Below are 19,960 nucleotides of genomic sequence, written 5' to 3' on the forward strand. Positions count from 1 at the left end.
TGAATTTGCCAAAGAATAAAGCAGTTTTATGATTGCTATAATTTTTATTAGTTGTAAAGTGTACTACATGTTTATTCAATAATTATATTATAAACATTTTAATTTATTGTAAAAAATTTGTTTAAGTACCTGAAAAGTAAGATTTAAATCACTAATTTTGAGAGACCAAAATTTATACTGTATATATATATTATGTAGTGTGTGTTGCAAAACACTGAAATAAAATTAATATTTCTATTCTCAATACAGAAGTAAGCTTAATGTTTCAGATCCACCAAGTGAAGCTCCAGTTATTTCAGGAACAGTGTTCCCTGTGTTTGAGGGTGACAACATAACACTGCACTGTTCTACAACAGGTGGAAACCCGAAACCAAATCTGACTTGGTCCTGTCCTGGAGAGTCTACGTCTTGTTCTAACACTGACAGAGGAGAAACCAGAACCTGTACAATATCATTTACAGCCAACAGAACTGAGAATAACAAAACATGTATGTGTACCCCATCCTGGCAGTATGGAGGATACACTGAGATTGTATCCAGGAGATTGACCATTTACTGTAAGTAGATCAAACTTACTGTGTCAGATTATGTTAGAACGATTCAACAGGAAAGAACAACAGTAAAACAAATAAACTACATTTCCAGATACAATATATTTATGGCATTTGAAATGTAATATATTTATAGTGCATCTCACCGGAAAAATTTTTTGTAGGAGGATGGGACGGACTATATGTAATATTCCGATCAGAACAGTCCCTTCCCCACATGCTATATTATGGTTTGTTTGGGTTTTTAAAATGCTATCTCTGGGGACTCATTACCCGACCCCTTCCCTAAAAACACCACTAGCCAGTCTAGACTTTTTCTACACAATTTTCTGCACACGTGTTTGTTTGACTAAATATTTCGTTTGCTGCAAATTAATTAGGCCTACATGTATATACAATGCATTATAATCTGTACATTTTGCTGTAATAACAACTAAATATTTAATTTAACCTAAAAACATCTACCTAGTAACAGTACTTGTTTTATTTACTTTAAAATATTTGTATAAACATATCTATGTTAGTCTTGCATGCCAATTATTTAAGATAGGTGATTATAAGCATAAGTGGCAGGCCAAAAAACCCTTATATTCTAAGAATAAAACCCCTGCAACAATTTTAACCCCCCCGCCGAAGAAAACCCAAGTAACAACAACAAATCTGCCTCCCAAATAAACAACAGCGTACAAAAGAAGCCCACACCACACACACAACCAAAAACATAAACCAGACGAACATGCACATTAAAAAAGGTTTTATCTATGTACCTATTCCAATGGCGTAGGAAGGAGGGAACACACACACACACATACATGTATATAAACCATCGTTGCTGCTACTGGATCTAGAAAAGTGGTATACAGTGCCATAACAATGGCAAACATTAATTACTTTTGTATTATTTTGGGGGGCTTTCTTTCGACTACGGCATGTCAAAACCTATTTACGAAACACCATGTGAGAAGACAGACTGGCCGGACTAGCCTTGATCAATGCATATTCATTGTTCTATGAAAATTGACAATTCTCAAATCATTAGCATCTTCCTACATCACAGACTATTTCAAGGATCCATCCTGGCAATTATGTGAGCTAAACGTTGTTATCATGGTACTTTTCGACTAGATAGGTATTATTTGCTGGTGATTATATATATAGTGCATTGTACATATACGTGTAAAATTGTGTCCATTACACATTGCCTGACAATGACACTGGACTGTGTGATGTATATTTATGTTGATTGCCCTCTAATACTGATAATTGATATACATGTATATATATATATATATGTGTGTGTGTGTGTGTGTGTGTGTGTGTGTGTGTGTGTGTGTGTTTGTGTGTGTGTGTATATGTATATATATGTATATATATATATATAAAATATATACACACACATATATATATATATATATATATACGTGGTCGTATGTATTGTACATTTTCTTTTCTGTAAGAGAAGGAGATTGCACACAATCTGACAAACAATAATAGAAATAGGAAACTTTATTAACGTCAAAAAATAAAAGAACAAGTCGACGACTACTTCACGATTCAATAGCAACAAAGAGCCTTTGTTGGAAGCGACTGCAGCGTGAACGCGCCGGAAGTAATTTAGTGCATGTTTGGGCCACTTAGCACACATACAAATCAAGGGCAGATAAGTATGTTTCTAATAGAGGCTATTACTAAATCACTTTCAATATCCTTGTTCAATCTAATTTTATAATGAGGTTTCTGTACTTTGCATGTTGCATCAATTAACCTCCATGTAAATGCTTGGGACATTGGGATTAATTTATTGCTCTGTTGATGAAATTAATCAATGATTACATTTCTTTTAAACAGGCCTTTTGTTTATGCATAAATCTATGAATAATAGTTTTGACTTCTTTGATTTTTTTCTAATGGAACCCTTACCTGCATTTCAACAGTATCAATTTCTAGACCTAACAATACTAAGTTGTTACTTGGATTGACAGTGTTTTCCTCCACAACTGGCAACCCAAGATCAGAGCAAATATGGATGAACGTGTTCAAGGTTCATTTACATTGCATTGTATCCACCCCACCACAAAGGAAATCATCAATGCAATGCAACAGATGTGCTTCTGGTAGTTTTTGTTCTACAGCCCATATTGAATGAATGTAGAAGATCGAACAATTTATCTTACAACCCATAGGCAGGCACTTGTCAAAATAGTACCTATCTCTGTATTTAAATCTGAGTAGGATAAAGGCATTTGAGCACTACTAACAATCTGTAACACCCACAACTGGACATTTATTTCGGCCCAGGAATTGCTTGGGTACTTTTCCTGCCTCAGCCAGGATTTCTCATCATATGTTCTCCAACCCATATTTTTGAAATTACATGGCTGCTGATCTGACAGTATGCATGCTTGTGTCAATCAGAAAAAGCCTCTAGGTAAATACTCATATATATATGGAGAAAGCTTTTGTCCATTCCACTATGCTGTTGATAGATTTGTGTTAGGGGGTTCGATGTTCAATAAGCGCAAAATTCAAATAGAATGTTTCTAATAGAACTGACCTTGTGACACAGCAAAAGTATTGTAATTCAATAACGCCTACGTGGATAACACGAATGCTGACCAGGGAAATTAAGAAAAAATAACTCTAGGCTATACAATTATGTGGTCTCACACCATACTAGAATTTTGTTCTTGTGTACCAAACATTTATGGCTCAGATGATTTTGAATGTTGCCAAAATTGATTTATTGAATCATATTACTGACATCAATATTTCATCTAAATCTGTGGTACACCAACAGATCAGTAACACTACAAAGATTGATAATCATTAATAAAAATGAACTCTATTTCATTTCTTCAATATTTTGCAGTCAAATACTGAATCACATGTTCTCAATTTTCAGTCCTCCCAAATACTTGCATATGGACAATGGCTCACTGTTTATGTCTTCAGAATTAAAGAGCTTTCTCAAAGAATTGAATGTTAAAACTAGTTACACACAGGTCTGTGTACAGACGACAAGCTAATCCTGTGGAACGTGCTCATAGAATTTTAAAAAATCATTAGTAAAAACTGCAGAAACTGAAAAACAGTGGGATATTGAATTTCCTAAAATTGTCATAGCCCAGAATAAAACAACGGTATTCTACCATATTATGCTATGTTTGCTAGATCAAGTCCAGTTTACCAAATGCTATTGGTCCAAATAATAACTTTCATCAAGCAGAGGAGGAGAAATGTTTAAGAGACATTTGAGACTTTAGTAGGGATAAACAGTTAAAATAAAGCCAAGTAACAGTTGAAAAATCACACAAGGGTGTGAAACTTGATTTCTCGGTTTGTCAGTGTGTTGCTGTAAAAGTGTTAACTGCATGGTCCAAAATTTAAGAAACAACATTGTAGAACTGGTTTCAAAGTTTTAAAAGTGTATTGCGGTTTTCTTTGTGTCACCAACAGAGAAGGACATCATTGCAAGTCTCCAGCCAGTGCACCACGACTGGTACATCAAAGGTTGTGGTATGTGCTATTCTGTCTATGAGATGGTGCATATAAAAGATCCCTGCTGCTAATCAAAAAGAGTAGCCCATGAAGTAGCGACAGTGGGTTTCCTCCCTCAATATCTGTGTGGTCCTTAACCATTATGTCTAATGCCATATAACCGTAAATAAAATGTGTTGAGTGTGTTGTTAAATAAACCATTTCCTTCCTTCATTGCGAGTCTGTGATTGTCAGCAAAGACTTGGTTATCCTGGGTACATCTTAGTGGGAAGGAATGTCAGACTTAACAAGTCACTGTAGTTACATTTGTTGTTATTATGTAAATGATGTATGCAAGTCTTGTTTTGTTTCATGGCATGTTGATGTTTTGTTTTTTAATGCAACGGCTCACAGCACACTATAATATTTTACAATTGGTACCTCAAAATAGGTGATTACATGGGAAATACCTTTTTTTTTCTTTTTTTCAATTTATTTTCCCCAGTCCATTCTGACCATTTCAAGGTTGGCCTTACATCAAAGTGATATAATTTATATACAAGTACATATATCTAATTGGTGGTATAATAATGTTATACAGTCATATATAACACTTTAATACATTTAAAAGCATTTGTAATGTTTCTGTATAAATTAAAGATTGGCAAAAAAACAAAACAAATTGCTATGACTCATAGAATGGAAAGGACTGGGAAATATATAGAAAAAGAAAGAAAATATAATGGTTAAAACACATCATAATAAATTGATAAATAAAAAACCCAAAAAACCAAACAAACAAACAAACAAACAAAATAAATAAACAAATTAAATAAATAAATAAATAAATACATGGGGGAATTTAAATCTATACTAGTACAAAACGAAAAGACCTGGAATTCGAAGTAAGCTATTGTTAGGAAACAAGTTTCAATTAAAGAGATTAAAGGCGCTCTGTCATGGATGGTTGACCTAATTATTGACCCAACAAAGTATTATATGACAATATATACGTTTGATTTGTACTTAAAAGTACTTTATTAAACCATCTACATAACCAGTATATTCCACTTATTATTATTTTATAAAAATAATTGAATTATGTCAACGGTTCATAATTGAGAGAAAAATAACGGCAAAGCAGAGGTGTGACGTATTATTTTGAGTCACGTGACGGGCATCCCCGAACAACCGCAGTGTCAAAACGACTGGCCAAGCTCGTGTAACAAGAACGCTTTACCGTCTTCTGCGACGTAGGGTAAATAGAAAAAAATAACAATAAAAATAAGTTATTAAAAATTAATAAAAACATGTACTGAATGATAATAAGCTTATACATTAATTTATTTTAGTAACAGAAGCATGTTAAACGTCGACAATCCCGACTAGTTAGACCTTTGCATCTATAGGTAAATATATCGTTAGTCGTACGCAAAACAACTCTAGACATCTGGATCACAAACACCTTCATTTTTCACGTTGTCAAATTCATTTTATGCAAAATATGCCATAACAGCTGACTTGGGATAGGAATTGTTACATTTTGAAAGAATACTCTGAACTAGACGGTGTTTATATACGATGTGACTATATATACGACGGCCGTGTATATAGCCTCCGTTAATGAGGGCTGGCTATATTCACAGCAAAAATGTATGTAGACAATAAATAAGTATTAGATTGATCCATATTACCGAACCATCTGGAATAGAAGGAATGCATACTAAGTATAGTGCGTACAGTGCATTTTCTGAACAGGAGAGACGGGGGGGTATATGAATCTTCGAATAGCGTAATATTGCCCCTACATGCAGTACTAACAAATTTATAATAAATAAATAAATAAATAAATATAACAATTACAAATTATCAGCTGTTGAGGTAGATTAACTGAAAGAGAAACTAACTTCGGACAGTACACAAACTAACAACAGGGCTTGAACTTAATAATTTTTCTCCGATTGCAATTTTTAAAAAAAGTTAATTTTACTGCAAATAAATATGACTAAAAGGTTATTTTGCTGTATTTAGTCATATTTCAAATGCGCAAAATTGCAAGGGGCAATAAAACTCAAAATATTTTTTTTTATACCAGTAACTTATTACTATTATTATTATTAGCATACCACTACCTTTTTGGGTGGCGGGGGCGGTGTTTTATCGGGGGGGGGGGGGGGGGGGGGGGTGTCTATAAAAATGAAATTAATGTACATGCACACACGCACAAACAGCAGGCTGTACTTGTCCCTGCACGTAGAACTGGATTCAACTGGGTTAAGTAATAATTAAGCCAACCTTTGGACGGCAAAACATGCTACAGTAGGCCCCTATACTGTTTTGTTTGTTGTTGTTTTTGTTTGTTTGGGGTTTTTTAGTTTTTCTTTTTCTTGTTTTGTTTTTTTTACGCTGTACATTAAACCGAATGCAAATGTTTAACGAAAAATGACTGGCTGGTCGTATGCCACATTTGTGACGCTGGAAAACATGTTGTACGTTTTGAATCAAGCACTATAGCTTTATAACCGTCTAGACTGCTAAATTCCATGCACACGCGCCAGATAATAATAATAATAATAATAATAAATGGTGAGTTCATGTTCCGACTGTTTATTATTTTATTTCAGCATATTCGCAGTTATTTTTTCGTCATGAAATAATAATTTTTTATTATTATTTTATTATATAGCCGGCCCTCCTTTGCCAAGTCTCTATATATGGCGGTTGTTTATATAAAATTCTAAAATATATTATACGGTTGTCGTATATACAGTCTCATCACTACGAGTCTGTTTTGCCATATTTTTATGACTTTTCACACGAAGACTTCCAAATTTTAAAAATAAAGTGTGTCATGGAATTCCCTCGATCATAGTTCAAGTAAAATGTTATGGATCATACAATAACGAGGTTTGGTATTCCAAATGAATGTGATTTCCATTTATAATCCATATTTAGAGAAATAAGGCCCACTAAATCCGTGATTGAACGCCTTTAAGTCATGGTGTCAATTGGTAATTAAAAACTTTGTAATTGCAATTTTTTTATAAAAAAGTCTTTCTTTTTCAAACTTGTTTCGCAATATATTTTTAAATCCCTTGATATTTAATATTTTTTTTCTGTACTTTCATACAACAGATAATGTTGATAATCAACCAATTTACAAAGTTACTGTTTTCGTTATTGATCATACCAAACATAACAATATCTTGACTAAAAATAATGTCAATTCCTGTTTCAGTCAATATCCATTCTCGTGTTGATTCCCAAATGTGGTTAACTTTGTGATGCCGCCTGCAGAGAAAAGAGAAATAGAAAATTAATTATTATAATTTATATGTACATGAGTTTACATACTTTAGTTCACACAGTCATTATATATCAATAAGTAATGACTATGGAAGTAGCAACGTAATGATATGTTTCATATGACCCCTCTTATGTTATCCAGTACTGAGCAATCAGCTATTCCACTTTTCCAGAAATTGACTATTAACCCATGGGAGTCGTAATAAAATCTGTATGTATGTCTGTTGACGTTTTTTCTTGTCCAGACCATATCTTGCATACAGATGCACGCAGGACCATCAAATCTTGCATGTAGGAACAACTTGGTATGGCGGTGTGTCACATACAATTACTAGGTCACAGTGATACAGATAAAGCAAATAATTTGTCTACATTCTGAACATCATAGGAAAATCTTGTTTAGACTTTGAAGAAAATGCTAAACAAAATTTCCCTTTGTAATAAAGAACAATAACTTCATTAATCAGATGGCATCTTCTCCAATGGATTCAGTATCATCAGTAGTTGGTCTAAAACAAACTGTTCATTAATCCCATTGCAAAAGTTTCACATAATTCGAATTGAATCATATATATCTGTAACATATTCATTAATATCTATGGTTTTCAGTCAAACTCTTGACAGGCGTATCATGTACCTCACCAGATGTTATATGCATTTTACCACAGTCAGAAAAGCACATGCCATGGCTTTTGTCCAGTTGTGGTGCACTGATTGGAACGAGAACATTTTGTCACAAAAAGTTAATTCATATAATAAGATTATTTTTTATTAATATCACACAATCTTTAAACATAATAATGTATTATAGGAGATCGACTTTGATATTCCTGAAAACATAACAACGGTATGTTAGAAAATTGTGCATTAAAATTAAAATAGAGGCCTGCCTTGAGCATGTTCCTGATTTGCATTAGTGCTTTTTAATTATTTTTCTTATTTAAAATGATAAAAATTATTAAAATAATTTTGTGAACAAAACTACTGAGTGTTATTCGGCATTCAGTGTTTTATTGGTTAGTTACATTCTGCCATCTGCAAAATACATCAACGTTCACTTACTTTTACAATATACGCAAAATAAGTGTATTACAGGCGTCGGAAAATGCCAAGCAACAAGGGGTCGGGTGACAGTTATATATTACTCAGTTACTCTTTGTTTCTCGCTGTCTAAATCATGAGTTGCAATAACTTTTAATTTAGATACTTAAATATAGTCAGATGAGTTTTTTTATAATTCAGATCCTCCTGGCACACCGAATTTGTCTTCGAATTCATCACATCCATGGCTTGAAGACAGGGCAGGTTCACTGATTTGTTTTTTACCTAGAGGAGACCAAGGATACCCAGAGGCTACCTTTCACTTGATGAGAAATAACAATACTATAGAACACACAGGATTCAACTACACGTTCACACCATCAAAGGAAGACAACGGAGACGAGTACAAGTGTACAGCTGGGAATCTCTTCACAGACAGAGACGGACAATCGAGACCTGTGTCTAACACAGTGCAGCTCAATGTGTACTGTAAGTATCACTATTTTAGTCTCTAGTATATTAGTATGTAATATGTTAGTATGTAGTAGTAATGGAGACGAGTACAAGTGTACAGCTGGGAATAACTTCACAGACAGAGACGGACAATCCAGACCTGAGTCTAAGACAGTGCAGCTCAATGTGTACTGTACGTAACAATATTTTAGTATCTAGTATATTAGTATGTAATATGTTAGTATGTAGTAGTAATGGAGACGAGTACAAGTGTACAGCTGGGAATAACTTCACAGAGACGGACAATCGAGACCTGAGTCTAACACAGTGCAGCTCAATGTGTACTGTAAGTAACACTATTATAGTGTCTAGTATATTAGTATGTAATATGTTAGTATGTAGTAGTAATGGAGACGAGTACAAGTGTACAGCTGGGAATAACTTCACAGACAGAGACGGACAATCGAGACCCGAGTCTAACACAGTGCAGCTCAATGTGTACTGTGAGTAACACTATTTTAGTTTGTAGTATATTAGTATGTAATATGTTAGTATGTAGTAGTAATGGAGACGAGTACAAGTGTACAGCTGGAATCTTGAACGCCTTTTTTAAGTCCTGGTGTTTCAATTTGGTAATTAAAAAATTTGTAATTGCAATTTTTTTATAAAAAAGGCTTTCTTTTTTCAAACTTGTTTCGCAATATATTTTTAAATCCCTTGATATTTAATATTTTTTTTCTGTACTTTCATACAAAAGATAATGTTGATAATCAACCAATTTACAAAGTTACTGTTTTCGTTTATTGATCATACCAAACATAACAATATCTGGGACTAAAATAATGTCAATTCCGGTTTCAGTCAATACCATTCTCGTGTTGATTCCCAAATGTTGGTAACTTTGTGATGCCGCCGCAGAGAAAAGAGAAATAGAAAATTAACTTATTATAATTTATATGTACATGAGTTTACATACTTTAGTTCACACAGTCATTATATATCAATAAGTAATGACTGATGGGAAGTAGCAACGTAAGGATATGATATGTTTCCTATGACCCCTCTTTATGTTATCCAGTACTGAGCAATCAGCTATTCCACTTTTCCAGAAAATTGACTATTAACCCATGGGAGTCGTAATAAAATCTGTATGTATGTCTTTGACGTTTTTTCTTGGCCGACCATATCTTGCATACAGATGCACGCAAGGACCATTTCAAATCTTTGCATGTAGGAACAACTTGGTATGGCGGTCAAAGTTTTGTCACATACAATTACTAGGTCACAGTGATACAGATAAAGCAAATAATTTGTCTACACTTCTGAACATCATAGGAAAAATCTTGTTTAGACTTTGAAGAAATGCCTAAAACAAATTTCCATTGTCCCTTTATACTAAAGAACAATAACTTCATAATCAGATGGCATCTTCTCCAATGGATTCAGTATCATCAGTAGTTTGGGCTAAAACCAACTGTTCATTAATCCCATTGCAAAAGTTTCACATAGTTCGAATTGAATCATATATATCTGTAAAAATATTCATTAATATCTAGGTTTTCAGTCAAACTCTTGACAGGCGTATCATGTACCTCACCAGATGTGTTATATGCATTTTTACCACAGTCAGAGAAAAGCCATGCCATGGCTTTTGTCCGTTGTGGTGCACTGATTGGAACGAGAACATTTTGTCACAAAAAGTTAATTCATATAATAAGATTATTTTTTATTAATATCACACAATCTTAAACATAATAATGTTATAGGAGATCGACTTTGATATTCCTGAAAACATAACAACGTATGTTAGAAAAATTGTGCATTAAAATTAAAATAGAGTGCCTGCCTTGAGCATGTTCCTGATTTGCATTAGTTGCTTTTAATATTTTTCTTATTTAAAATGATAAAAATTATTAAAATAATTTTTGTGAACAAAAACTACTGAGTGTTATTCGGCATTCAGTGTTTTATTGGTTAGTTACATTCTGCCATCTGCAAAATACATCAACGTTCACTTACTTTTACAATATACGCAAATAAGTGTATTACAGGCGTCGGAAAATGCCAAAACAAGGGGTCGGGTGACAGTTATATATTACTCAGTTACTCGTTTTGTTTCTCGCTGTCTAAATCATGAGTTGCAATAACTTTTAATTTAGATACTTAAATATAGTCAGATGAGTTTTTTTATAATTCAGATCCTCCTGGCACACCGAATTTGTCTTCGAATTCATCACATCCATGGCTTGAAGACAGGGCAGGTTCACTGATTTGTTTTTTTACTAGAGGAGACCAAGGATACCCAGAGGCTACCTTTCACTTGATGAGAAATAACAATACTATAGAACACACAGGATTCAACTACACGTTTCACACCATCAAAGGAAGACAACGGAGACGAGTACAAGTGTACAGCTGGGAATCTCTTCACAGACAGAGACGGACAATCGAGACCTGTGTCTAACACAGTGCAGCTCAATGGGTACTGTAAGTATCACTATTTTAGTCTCTAGTATATTAGTATGTAATATGTTAGTATGTAGTAGTAATGGAGACGAGTACAAGTGTACAGCTGGGAATAACTTCACAGACAGAGACGGACAATCCAGACCTGAGTCTAAGACAGTGCAGCTCAATGTGTACTGTACGTAACAATATTTTAGTATCTAGTATATTAGTATGTAATATGTTAGTATGTAGTAGTAATGGAGACGAGTACAAGTGTACAGCTGGGAATAACTTCACAGAGACGGACAATCGAGACCTGAGTCTAACACAGTGCAGCTCAATGTGTACTGTAAGTAACACTATTATAGTGTCTAGTATATTAGTATGTAATATGTTAGTATGTAGTAGTAATGGAGACGAGTACAAGTGTACAGCTGGGAATAACTTCACAGACAGAGACGGACAATCGAGACCCGAGTCTAACACAGTGCAGCTCAATGTGTACTGTGAGTAACACTATTTTAGTTTGTAGTATATTAGTATGTAATATGTTAGTATGTAGTAGTAATGGAGACGAGTACAAGTGTACAGCTGGGAATCTCTTCACAGACAGAGATGGACAATCGAGACCTGAGTCTAACACAGTGCAGCTCAATGTGTACTGTAAGTAGAATTAAGTTATAGCTAATTCACTTCACTGTTAGAAGTACTGTAGAATAATTTATTTTCGCGTGGAATTTATTTCGGGTTTTTCGCGTGTGAATGAAATTCGTGAAAATATATTCCACTTGAAAATAAAGGCCGACAAAAAAGATAAAAAATATGTAGTCTCATTCAACTATACAACTGTCACGGAACAAATCACAAAACACAAAAGCTGTTTAAAACTTTAAAACTTTAAATCAAGAACACAATGATAAGTACATACATGATAAGTACATACATGATAATAAAACAATACTAACACTAAAAAGCTGTTTTTAAAACAAAATTATTGACATCTTTACTTCGTTTTTTTTATTGATTTTATTGATTTTCATTAAATCGCGAAAATTTGATCTCGCGAAAATAAAGTATTCTACAGTAGTACACTGTTATGAGGTTATTATACAATGTTGAAAGTTTACTGTATGAGTCCAGACCAGCTAGTGCAGCTCAATGTGTACTGTAAGTAGAATTAAGTTATAGCTGATTCACTTCACTGTTAGAAGTAGTACACTGTTATGAGGTTATTATACAATGTTGAAATTTTACTGTAAGTAGAATTAAGTTATAGCTAATTCACTTCACTGTTAGAAGCAGTAGTGTTATGAGGTTATTATACACTGTAAGTAGAATTAAGTTATAGCCAATTCACTTCACTGTTGGAAGTAGAGCACTGTTATGTGGTTATTATACATTCACTTCACTGTTAGAAGCAGTACACTGTTATGTGGTTATTATACATTCACTTCACTGTTAGAAGTAGAACACTGTTATGAGGTTATTATACATTCACTTCACTGTTAGAAGCAGTACAGTGTTATGAGGTTATTATACATTCACTTCACTGTTAGAAGTAGTACACTGTTATGAGGTTATTATACATTCACTTCACTGTTAGAAGTAGTAGTGTTATGAGGTTATTATACATTCACTTCACTGTTAGAAGTAGAACACTGTTATGAGGTTATTATACATTCACTTCACTGTTAGAAGTAGTAGTGTTATGAGGTTATTATACATTCACTTCACTGTTAGAAGTAGAACACTGTTATGTGGTTATTATACATTCACTTCACTGTTAGAAGTAGTAGTGTTATGAGGTTATTATACATTCACTTCACTGTTAGAAGTAGTACACTGTTATGAGGTTATTATACATTCACTTCACTGTTAGAAGTAGTAGTGTTATGAGGTTATTATACATTCACTTCACTGTTAGAAGTAGTACACTGTTATGTGGTTATTATACATTCACTTCACTGTTAGAAGTAGTAGTGTTATGAGGTTATTATACATTCACTTCACTGTTAGAAGTAGAACACTGTTATGTGGTTATTATACATTCACTTCACTGTTAGAAGTAGTAGGTTATGAGGTTTTATTATACATTCACTTCACTGTTAGAAGTAGTACACTGTTATGAGGTTATTATACATTCACTTCACTGTTAGAAGTAGTAGTGTTATGAGGTTATTATACATTCACTTCACTGTTAGAAGTAGAACACTGTTATGAGGTTATTATACATTCACTTCACTGTTAGAAGCAGTAGTGTTATGAGGTTATTATACATTCACTTCACTGTTAGAAGCAGTACAGTGTTATGAGGTTATTATACATTCACTTCACTGTTAGAAGTAGTACAGTGTTATGAGGTTATTATACATTCACTTCACTGTTAGAAGCAGTACAGTGTTATGAGGTTATTATACATTCACTTCACTGTTAGAAGTAGTACACTGTTATGAGGTTATTATGCACTGTAAGTAGAATTAAGTTATAGCTGATTCACTTCACTGTTAGAAGTAGTACACTGTTATGAGGTTATTATACAATGTTGAATGTTTACTGTACGAGTTCACATTGTGTTGAAAATCCATTTGCTAAACAATATTCTGTAACAATCTTTTTGTTAAAGGTGATGACAGTCACTATCTGTACCTTCAGTTTGGCTTTGTACACAGTAGATATAACATACAATATAGAGCTCTTAATGTACTAGAATGTCATGTCATGACAATATTTTGTAAATGATATGGGTTTTTTATTACAGTATTTTGTAGAAACACTGTTATATACATTAGTCATCTTCAAACAAAACAATTTCAATTGTGTATTGAAAGTTTTCCAGTGTTCTGAAAACAGAAGCATCGATATCATGCACCCAATTTATTGTTGCTGTTAGAAGATGCAAAGTGAGGTCATTGAGTACTGTTCAAACGTTTTTGGGTTTTTTAAAACTTTTTTTTAAAAACATAACTATCTTCTAGCAGCTCAGCAGGGTTATTTTAGAAATTTTTAATGAACTCCCATCATTCCAAATGAAATATCAAAGGCTGTGATTTGTACCAGCTTGTCTATCGGAAAGCTTAACCCTTTCGTAATGTGACAGCATGCAGCGCACCACTAATTAAATAACATTATTGACGTGACGGCGTGCTGCTATTACTATATCTACTATAGCTGGCCCTGTCTGTTGCGTAAACACCCTCAATAGTGTAATGTACATGTACATACACCATGATGTAATAAATTTATGTATGATGTATTTATAGATGTACTCCTGTATAAGTGAGGAATTTACCACAAACAGTAGCAATGGAGACCTTTTCCATTTTGACAAGTTTGCCGATCAAGGTGTCTGTAAGTACTGTGTCTAAAATACACACAGTATCCTATCTGTGATCTCATATACCTTCAGTTGGGTCACTTTTTAGTGCATTTATGAGATTAAATTTACATGTCAGTGACTAGTACAAACATTGCAAGAAGAAACCCGATACCCCTAACTGAAAGGTCACAGTCTTTCAGATAGACGCATCGGGTTTCTTCCTGTAGCGTTTGTACTAGTCAACATCATATATATTTTATACCATAAGTAAACTAAAACATGATCCAACTAATGATTTGTGGCATCAGATATAGGAAACTATGTATTTTAGACATAGTAGATCTACTAACCAACCCCTTGGTTGGCGAAATTGACAATTTCAACATAAAACTGGTCAGGCCTAGAAATCGTTATTTAAATTACTTTTGAACTCTTAATTTGTTTGCTTTACATGCTGTAGTTTAAGAAAAAAATACTTTAAATACATAATTTCACTCTCTTTATATAAAGAGCTGCGTGTATAAAGAAATTAGATAATAGCATATAACAATTCATAAATAAAGTAACCCTGCTTCATGACATCATAAGGCCCAGTCCATGACGTCATTCCAGCACAGACATGAAAAGGTTAAGTGCATATAAATATTTTTTTAGTTCAGTCAACCAGTAGAAAGGTGCCAGAAAGCTGTGCTAGAAAAACTTGTGTAGCACACATCCCCTAGATAGTAATGCTCCATTTTCAATGGCCAGTTGGACTCGTTGTTTAGGAGGTAGACAGCCATTTGCTACCTGTTGATTACATCATTCTCCGAGCAAAGGTAGTACCTGACATCACGTAATATGTAACGATGCATGCATTCCTTTTAGTGGTGTAATATATATCAGCTGAGAAATGGAGTGACATAAAAGTACAAAAATAAAATGCAGTGAATTTTATAATAATTGTACTAATATTATAAGAGTCATTGAACTATATAAAAAAATATTTCTGGCACTCATCCTTTTGTAAATGTTTTTTTCTTACACTCATTTAAAAAAACATTCAATCCTTGGAGGAAATTTTAGGATTGATTTTCTTTAGACGAGTACCAGAAAAACATCTACAAAGGATGAGTGCCAGTGTCTTAATTGCTGCCTTTTTGGTAAAAGTAGCTTGTACATGTATGTAACTGATTAGTTTATGAGTGGCATATTTGTTTCATCAATAAATGTTATATATGGAAAGATTTACTAGGGAACTTAATGATTAGCAGTTATTCAGTTTGGTGAGCAGTGGGTTTTTTTTATGTGTTTGATATATAGACAGAACCACATACCAGTTGTTCAGCAATGTTGTTTAATGCACAAGTTTATAATGTGCAAGAATATTATGCCACAAGAATTCCAAATGAGAGATGCATTTAGCTCAGAATGAATTCCTCAAAACTTCTCGACCTGGAGGTAGCGTGGTTAGAGTTGAAGATGGCTTACTTTTAAATGATAGACTATTGTAAATTAATGCAGGACTGCTGTATGCAATTTATGCAGTGCTCTAAAAACAAGAGGGGAGCTATTTTGAATACCTATATAGGGCTTATGTTTCAATTTTGCTAGCTCGAGTGACTTGTAGCCTTCCCCTTACTGATATGTTGTAGGGGAGGGCTAGAGAGGACTGTGTGTAATACTTGGGTAATCATCCATAACCAAATAGTAGCCAGCTACTGGGTCTAAAGTACACAGTTCTTCCTAAATCTTGATGCTACAGAGCTTTAGTTTGATTATTCTAGAGTCCAGTCATGACATTAAACTTATATGTTGTTAACCAGTACCAATGCTACGCGAAGAAACCCAACTCCTCTGTGAGAAACGAACCTGCACTGTACTTTCTTGTGGTGACATAAAGCAAAGTGTGTGCCCATGTGACATGTTGGTACTGGTTAACAACATGTAAGTTTAATGTCATGATTGGACTCTAAAATAATCAAACTAACGCAGCTCTGTGGCATTAGAATTAGGGAGGTTGGGGGGGGGGGGGGGTATTTTAGACACCGTAGCTGGTTGACTATTGCCAAAGTAATACAGACAGTCCTCTCTAGTCCTCCTCTGCAACATATCAATAAGGGGAGGGCTAAAGATGACTTAAGCTACAATTTTGCTTGATTGGTGGAAGTTTGATAATAGTTCCTACTAAATTCCAATCGTCCAATCGAGCACTTGATCTCAATGTAACTGCATGCTGATATATGAAATTGGCTGAAGTTTAACGAATGCTTTTTATTTGAATAGACTGGTTGGCCCCAAATTTCCTCAGAAGACACATATTGATATAGTTGCATATCGGAGAACCGTCAATTAAATTATTATCGAAACAAACTTTTTGGTTGTTTTATTTCTCAGCTTATTATTATATGCCCATCTATGGGTCATATTATGGTATGGCGTTGTCTGTCCATCCTTCCATCCGTCTGTTAACTTTTTCTTGTCCGGACCATATCTTGCATACAGATGCATACAGGAACAACTTGGGATGGCAGTGTGTCACATACTATTACTAGGTCACTGTGACCTACTTTTCACAGTACTGCACATAACAGTAAATCCTTGATTGGACCAATTCTTGCTTACAGATGCATACAGGACCATCGAAAATCACATGTAGGAACAACTTGGGATGGCGGTGTATCACATACTATTACTAGGTCACTGTGACCTACTTTTCATGGTGACTGTGCATAACAGTAAATCCTTGTCCAGATCATATCTTGCATACAGATGCATACTGAACCATCAAACCACATGTAGGAACAACTTGGGATGGTGGTTGATCTAAAACAAACTGTTCGTCCATCCCATTGCAAACATTTCTCATGAATCATACCAATAACATATTCATTAATATCTATGGTTTTCCATCAAACTCCTGATGGGCATACCATGTACCTCACCGGTACTCTTGTTGTTATTGTTATCCTACATACATAGAAAACTGATTTTCAAATAGTAGAGACACATTAACAAAAGAATAATCAAACACAGAGTTTAGTAGAATAAACCAATGAAGACAATATAATTTTAAAATCCAAGACCAGATGACATTGTACCCTGTTGGGGGAAGTATTACATGTTGTTTTATTGGTATATTGACCAGCTATAAAAAAAATTGTAAAACAAGTTTTCCTTTTGTTTGTATACTAAGGCAAACTGGATTTATTAATGAAAACCACATACAATTTTTCTGTGACGTATAGTACATTATTTATTAATATTATTAGCAAATATTTATTTATTTATTTACTACTTTTGTGTTTCAGATTCCCCCAGAATACAAATAAAGATGTTGACTTCAAACCCTCACAAGGAAGGTGATGACCTGAACTTGACCTGCACAGCAGTCAGCAATCCCAGTTCACAGCGAGTCACGTGGATCTATGGAGGACATGTGACGAATGGTGGAAACTTGACATTAACAAACCTAAACAGAACTGATCATGGACAGTACAGATGTAACGTAACAGTAGCTGCTGGTTCCTACAGAAATCTGACAAACTCGAGTGACACCCAAGTTGTTGTGAACTGTAAGTATACAGGAAGAGATGCATTATTTTTCTAGAGAAGGGTTGTAACTCTAATTATTGCCCATATGGTTAAAACTGTCTTGGTTCATATCTAAGTTATACGTCCTACTAGAATGCCAAGTGGGACATAACGTCACATGATGATGTCATCAGTTGGTGCAATCCAACCTTACAGGACCGTCAGCCAAACAAATGGAGTGATATATATTAAGTCTGATTATTAGTAATAAATAGGATATTAAACTCCCTACCATTTTGTGACAATTGAAAATTGAAAATTATTTCACTCTGGACATAAACATGATACGAAATGGAAGCTTGTTTAATGTCCTATAAATATCCACCTACAGTACAACACATAAAATACTATAAACCAGAAACAATTGCAGGCATTAAATTTCATCATTTAGCTTAAGTTAAAAGAATGCTTAAGCAAGGCTTTTGAACTGGTATGCATATTCAGCGATATATAATGCACATTATTGCTTAATATCAACAAGTATATTATTTTATTTTATTAATAAAATGGTTAAATGTGACGGCTATTATATATTACGGGCACAGCCATTTTGTACCATCCCAGTGAATGCACCCTCTGGTGAGCCGGTGGTTACATAATACTTAACATGTCATGTCAGGAATTAGTCTTAGAACTGAAGAATAAAGCGTACCTGATTTTTGTAGATGCATCGCAATGTTCTGTAATAATATCCATCCCAGTAAGCCAGCAATAAATATATATTATTTTTCAATACAAAATAAAGCACCATTGCTATGCTCATGCCAACCGATTGCCAATTCGCCATAGGCTAATGGAAATATCATCTAGCAAAAAAAATATTTCTCATATCGCCAAACTGCCGAAAACAAAATCTGACGATAAAGATGCTCAAGTCAGTATTTCTATAAACCTGACCGACGTGACTTTTTGTCAAATAATGTTTTTCCGATTTTATTTTTCACGAACACGGTCATGTTTACAATTAGTTCTGGTCCAACTTCAGACATACGTTCGCATTTTTCGCTGCAACTGAACATAGTCCTAACATCTTCATATTAATTAAAGACCTTTTCTATGAGTTTTTACACAATTTACAAAGATTTTCCCGAGAACAGGTGTGCCATGATAATCAAGTTCCGTTTTCATAAAGTCGGTGTACAGTCAGTTTATCACCCAAGATGTAATCATTATGAAGAACCTGACCACTTCCGCTATCATGTTTGACCGGAAATAAGCCCAGGGGAACAAAGACAACTCATTGGGCTTATTCCCAGACAAGGGGCCAAGTTTTGTTTTAAAAAACCCCACCAAAAACCCCATAATAATAATTATTAATAATTAAATGAACAAGGAAGAAAGCAAAAAACTTTCAGTACCACATCTATTAATGTGTTGTATTTATTATTAATACATGTAAATAATAATAATAATTATTACTTTTGTCTTTTTTATGTTTTATTTTTAATCCTCTTCGTGTGCGGTCAAACATAAGGCTGATACTAGTATCTACTTATCAGAAAACACCTTCTGTTACTATTAGTCCATGAGCCAGGACCCAAAATTTGCCCAATTGGTACCACCTAGGGGGGACGAATGCTCATAGTGATTTTTATCAAGGACTACATGTACATCCCTAGGAATGGAAAATTTATGATAGCATTGCAGGACTCACAGCTTTCTGTGTGTATCCACCCGTTTTGTGACCCTATCCCCATTTCCACGACAGTTATATTTTTATAGAATTGCTTAAAGGTGACTAGTTTAAAAGCATTGTAAAATATTTGTCAGGGCATTTAGGAATGCAAAACTTGGA

General features: G+C 34.1%; 1 protein-coding gene across 1 annotated transcript in view; it reads left to right on the forward strand.

Annotated features, from left to right (window-relative positions):
- The window catches only part of LOC121391974 (carcinoembryonic antigen-related cell adhesion molecule 5-like), a 32,829-nt gene extending 13,458 nt beyond the window's left edge, over positions 1–19,371 (forward strand). Inside the window, exons 4-7 of the mRNA XM_041523407.1 lie at positions 270–557; positions 8,577–8,864; positions 17,883–18,146; positions 19,247–19,371. Coding sequence (XP_041379341.1) covers positions 270–557; positions 8,577–8,864; positions 17,883–18,146; positions 19,247–19,371 — 965 coding nt within the window. The remainder of the gene's footprint in view (positions 1–269; positions 558–8,576; positions 8,865–17,882; positions 18,147–19,246) is intronic.
- The last annotated feature ends 589 nt before the right edge of the window (positions 19,372–19,960 follow it).

The sequence above is a fragment of the Gigantopelta aegis genome, unplaced genomic scaffold (genome assembly GCF_016097555.1).
Source record: "Gigantopelta aegis isolate Gae_Host unplaced genomic scaffold, Gae_host_genome ctg3200_pilon_pilon:::debris, whole genome shotgun sequence".
NCBI classification, from domain to species: domain Eukaryota; kingdom Metazoa; phylum Mollusca; class Gastropoda; order Neomphalida; family Peltospiridae; genus Gigantopelta; species Gigantopelta aegis.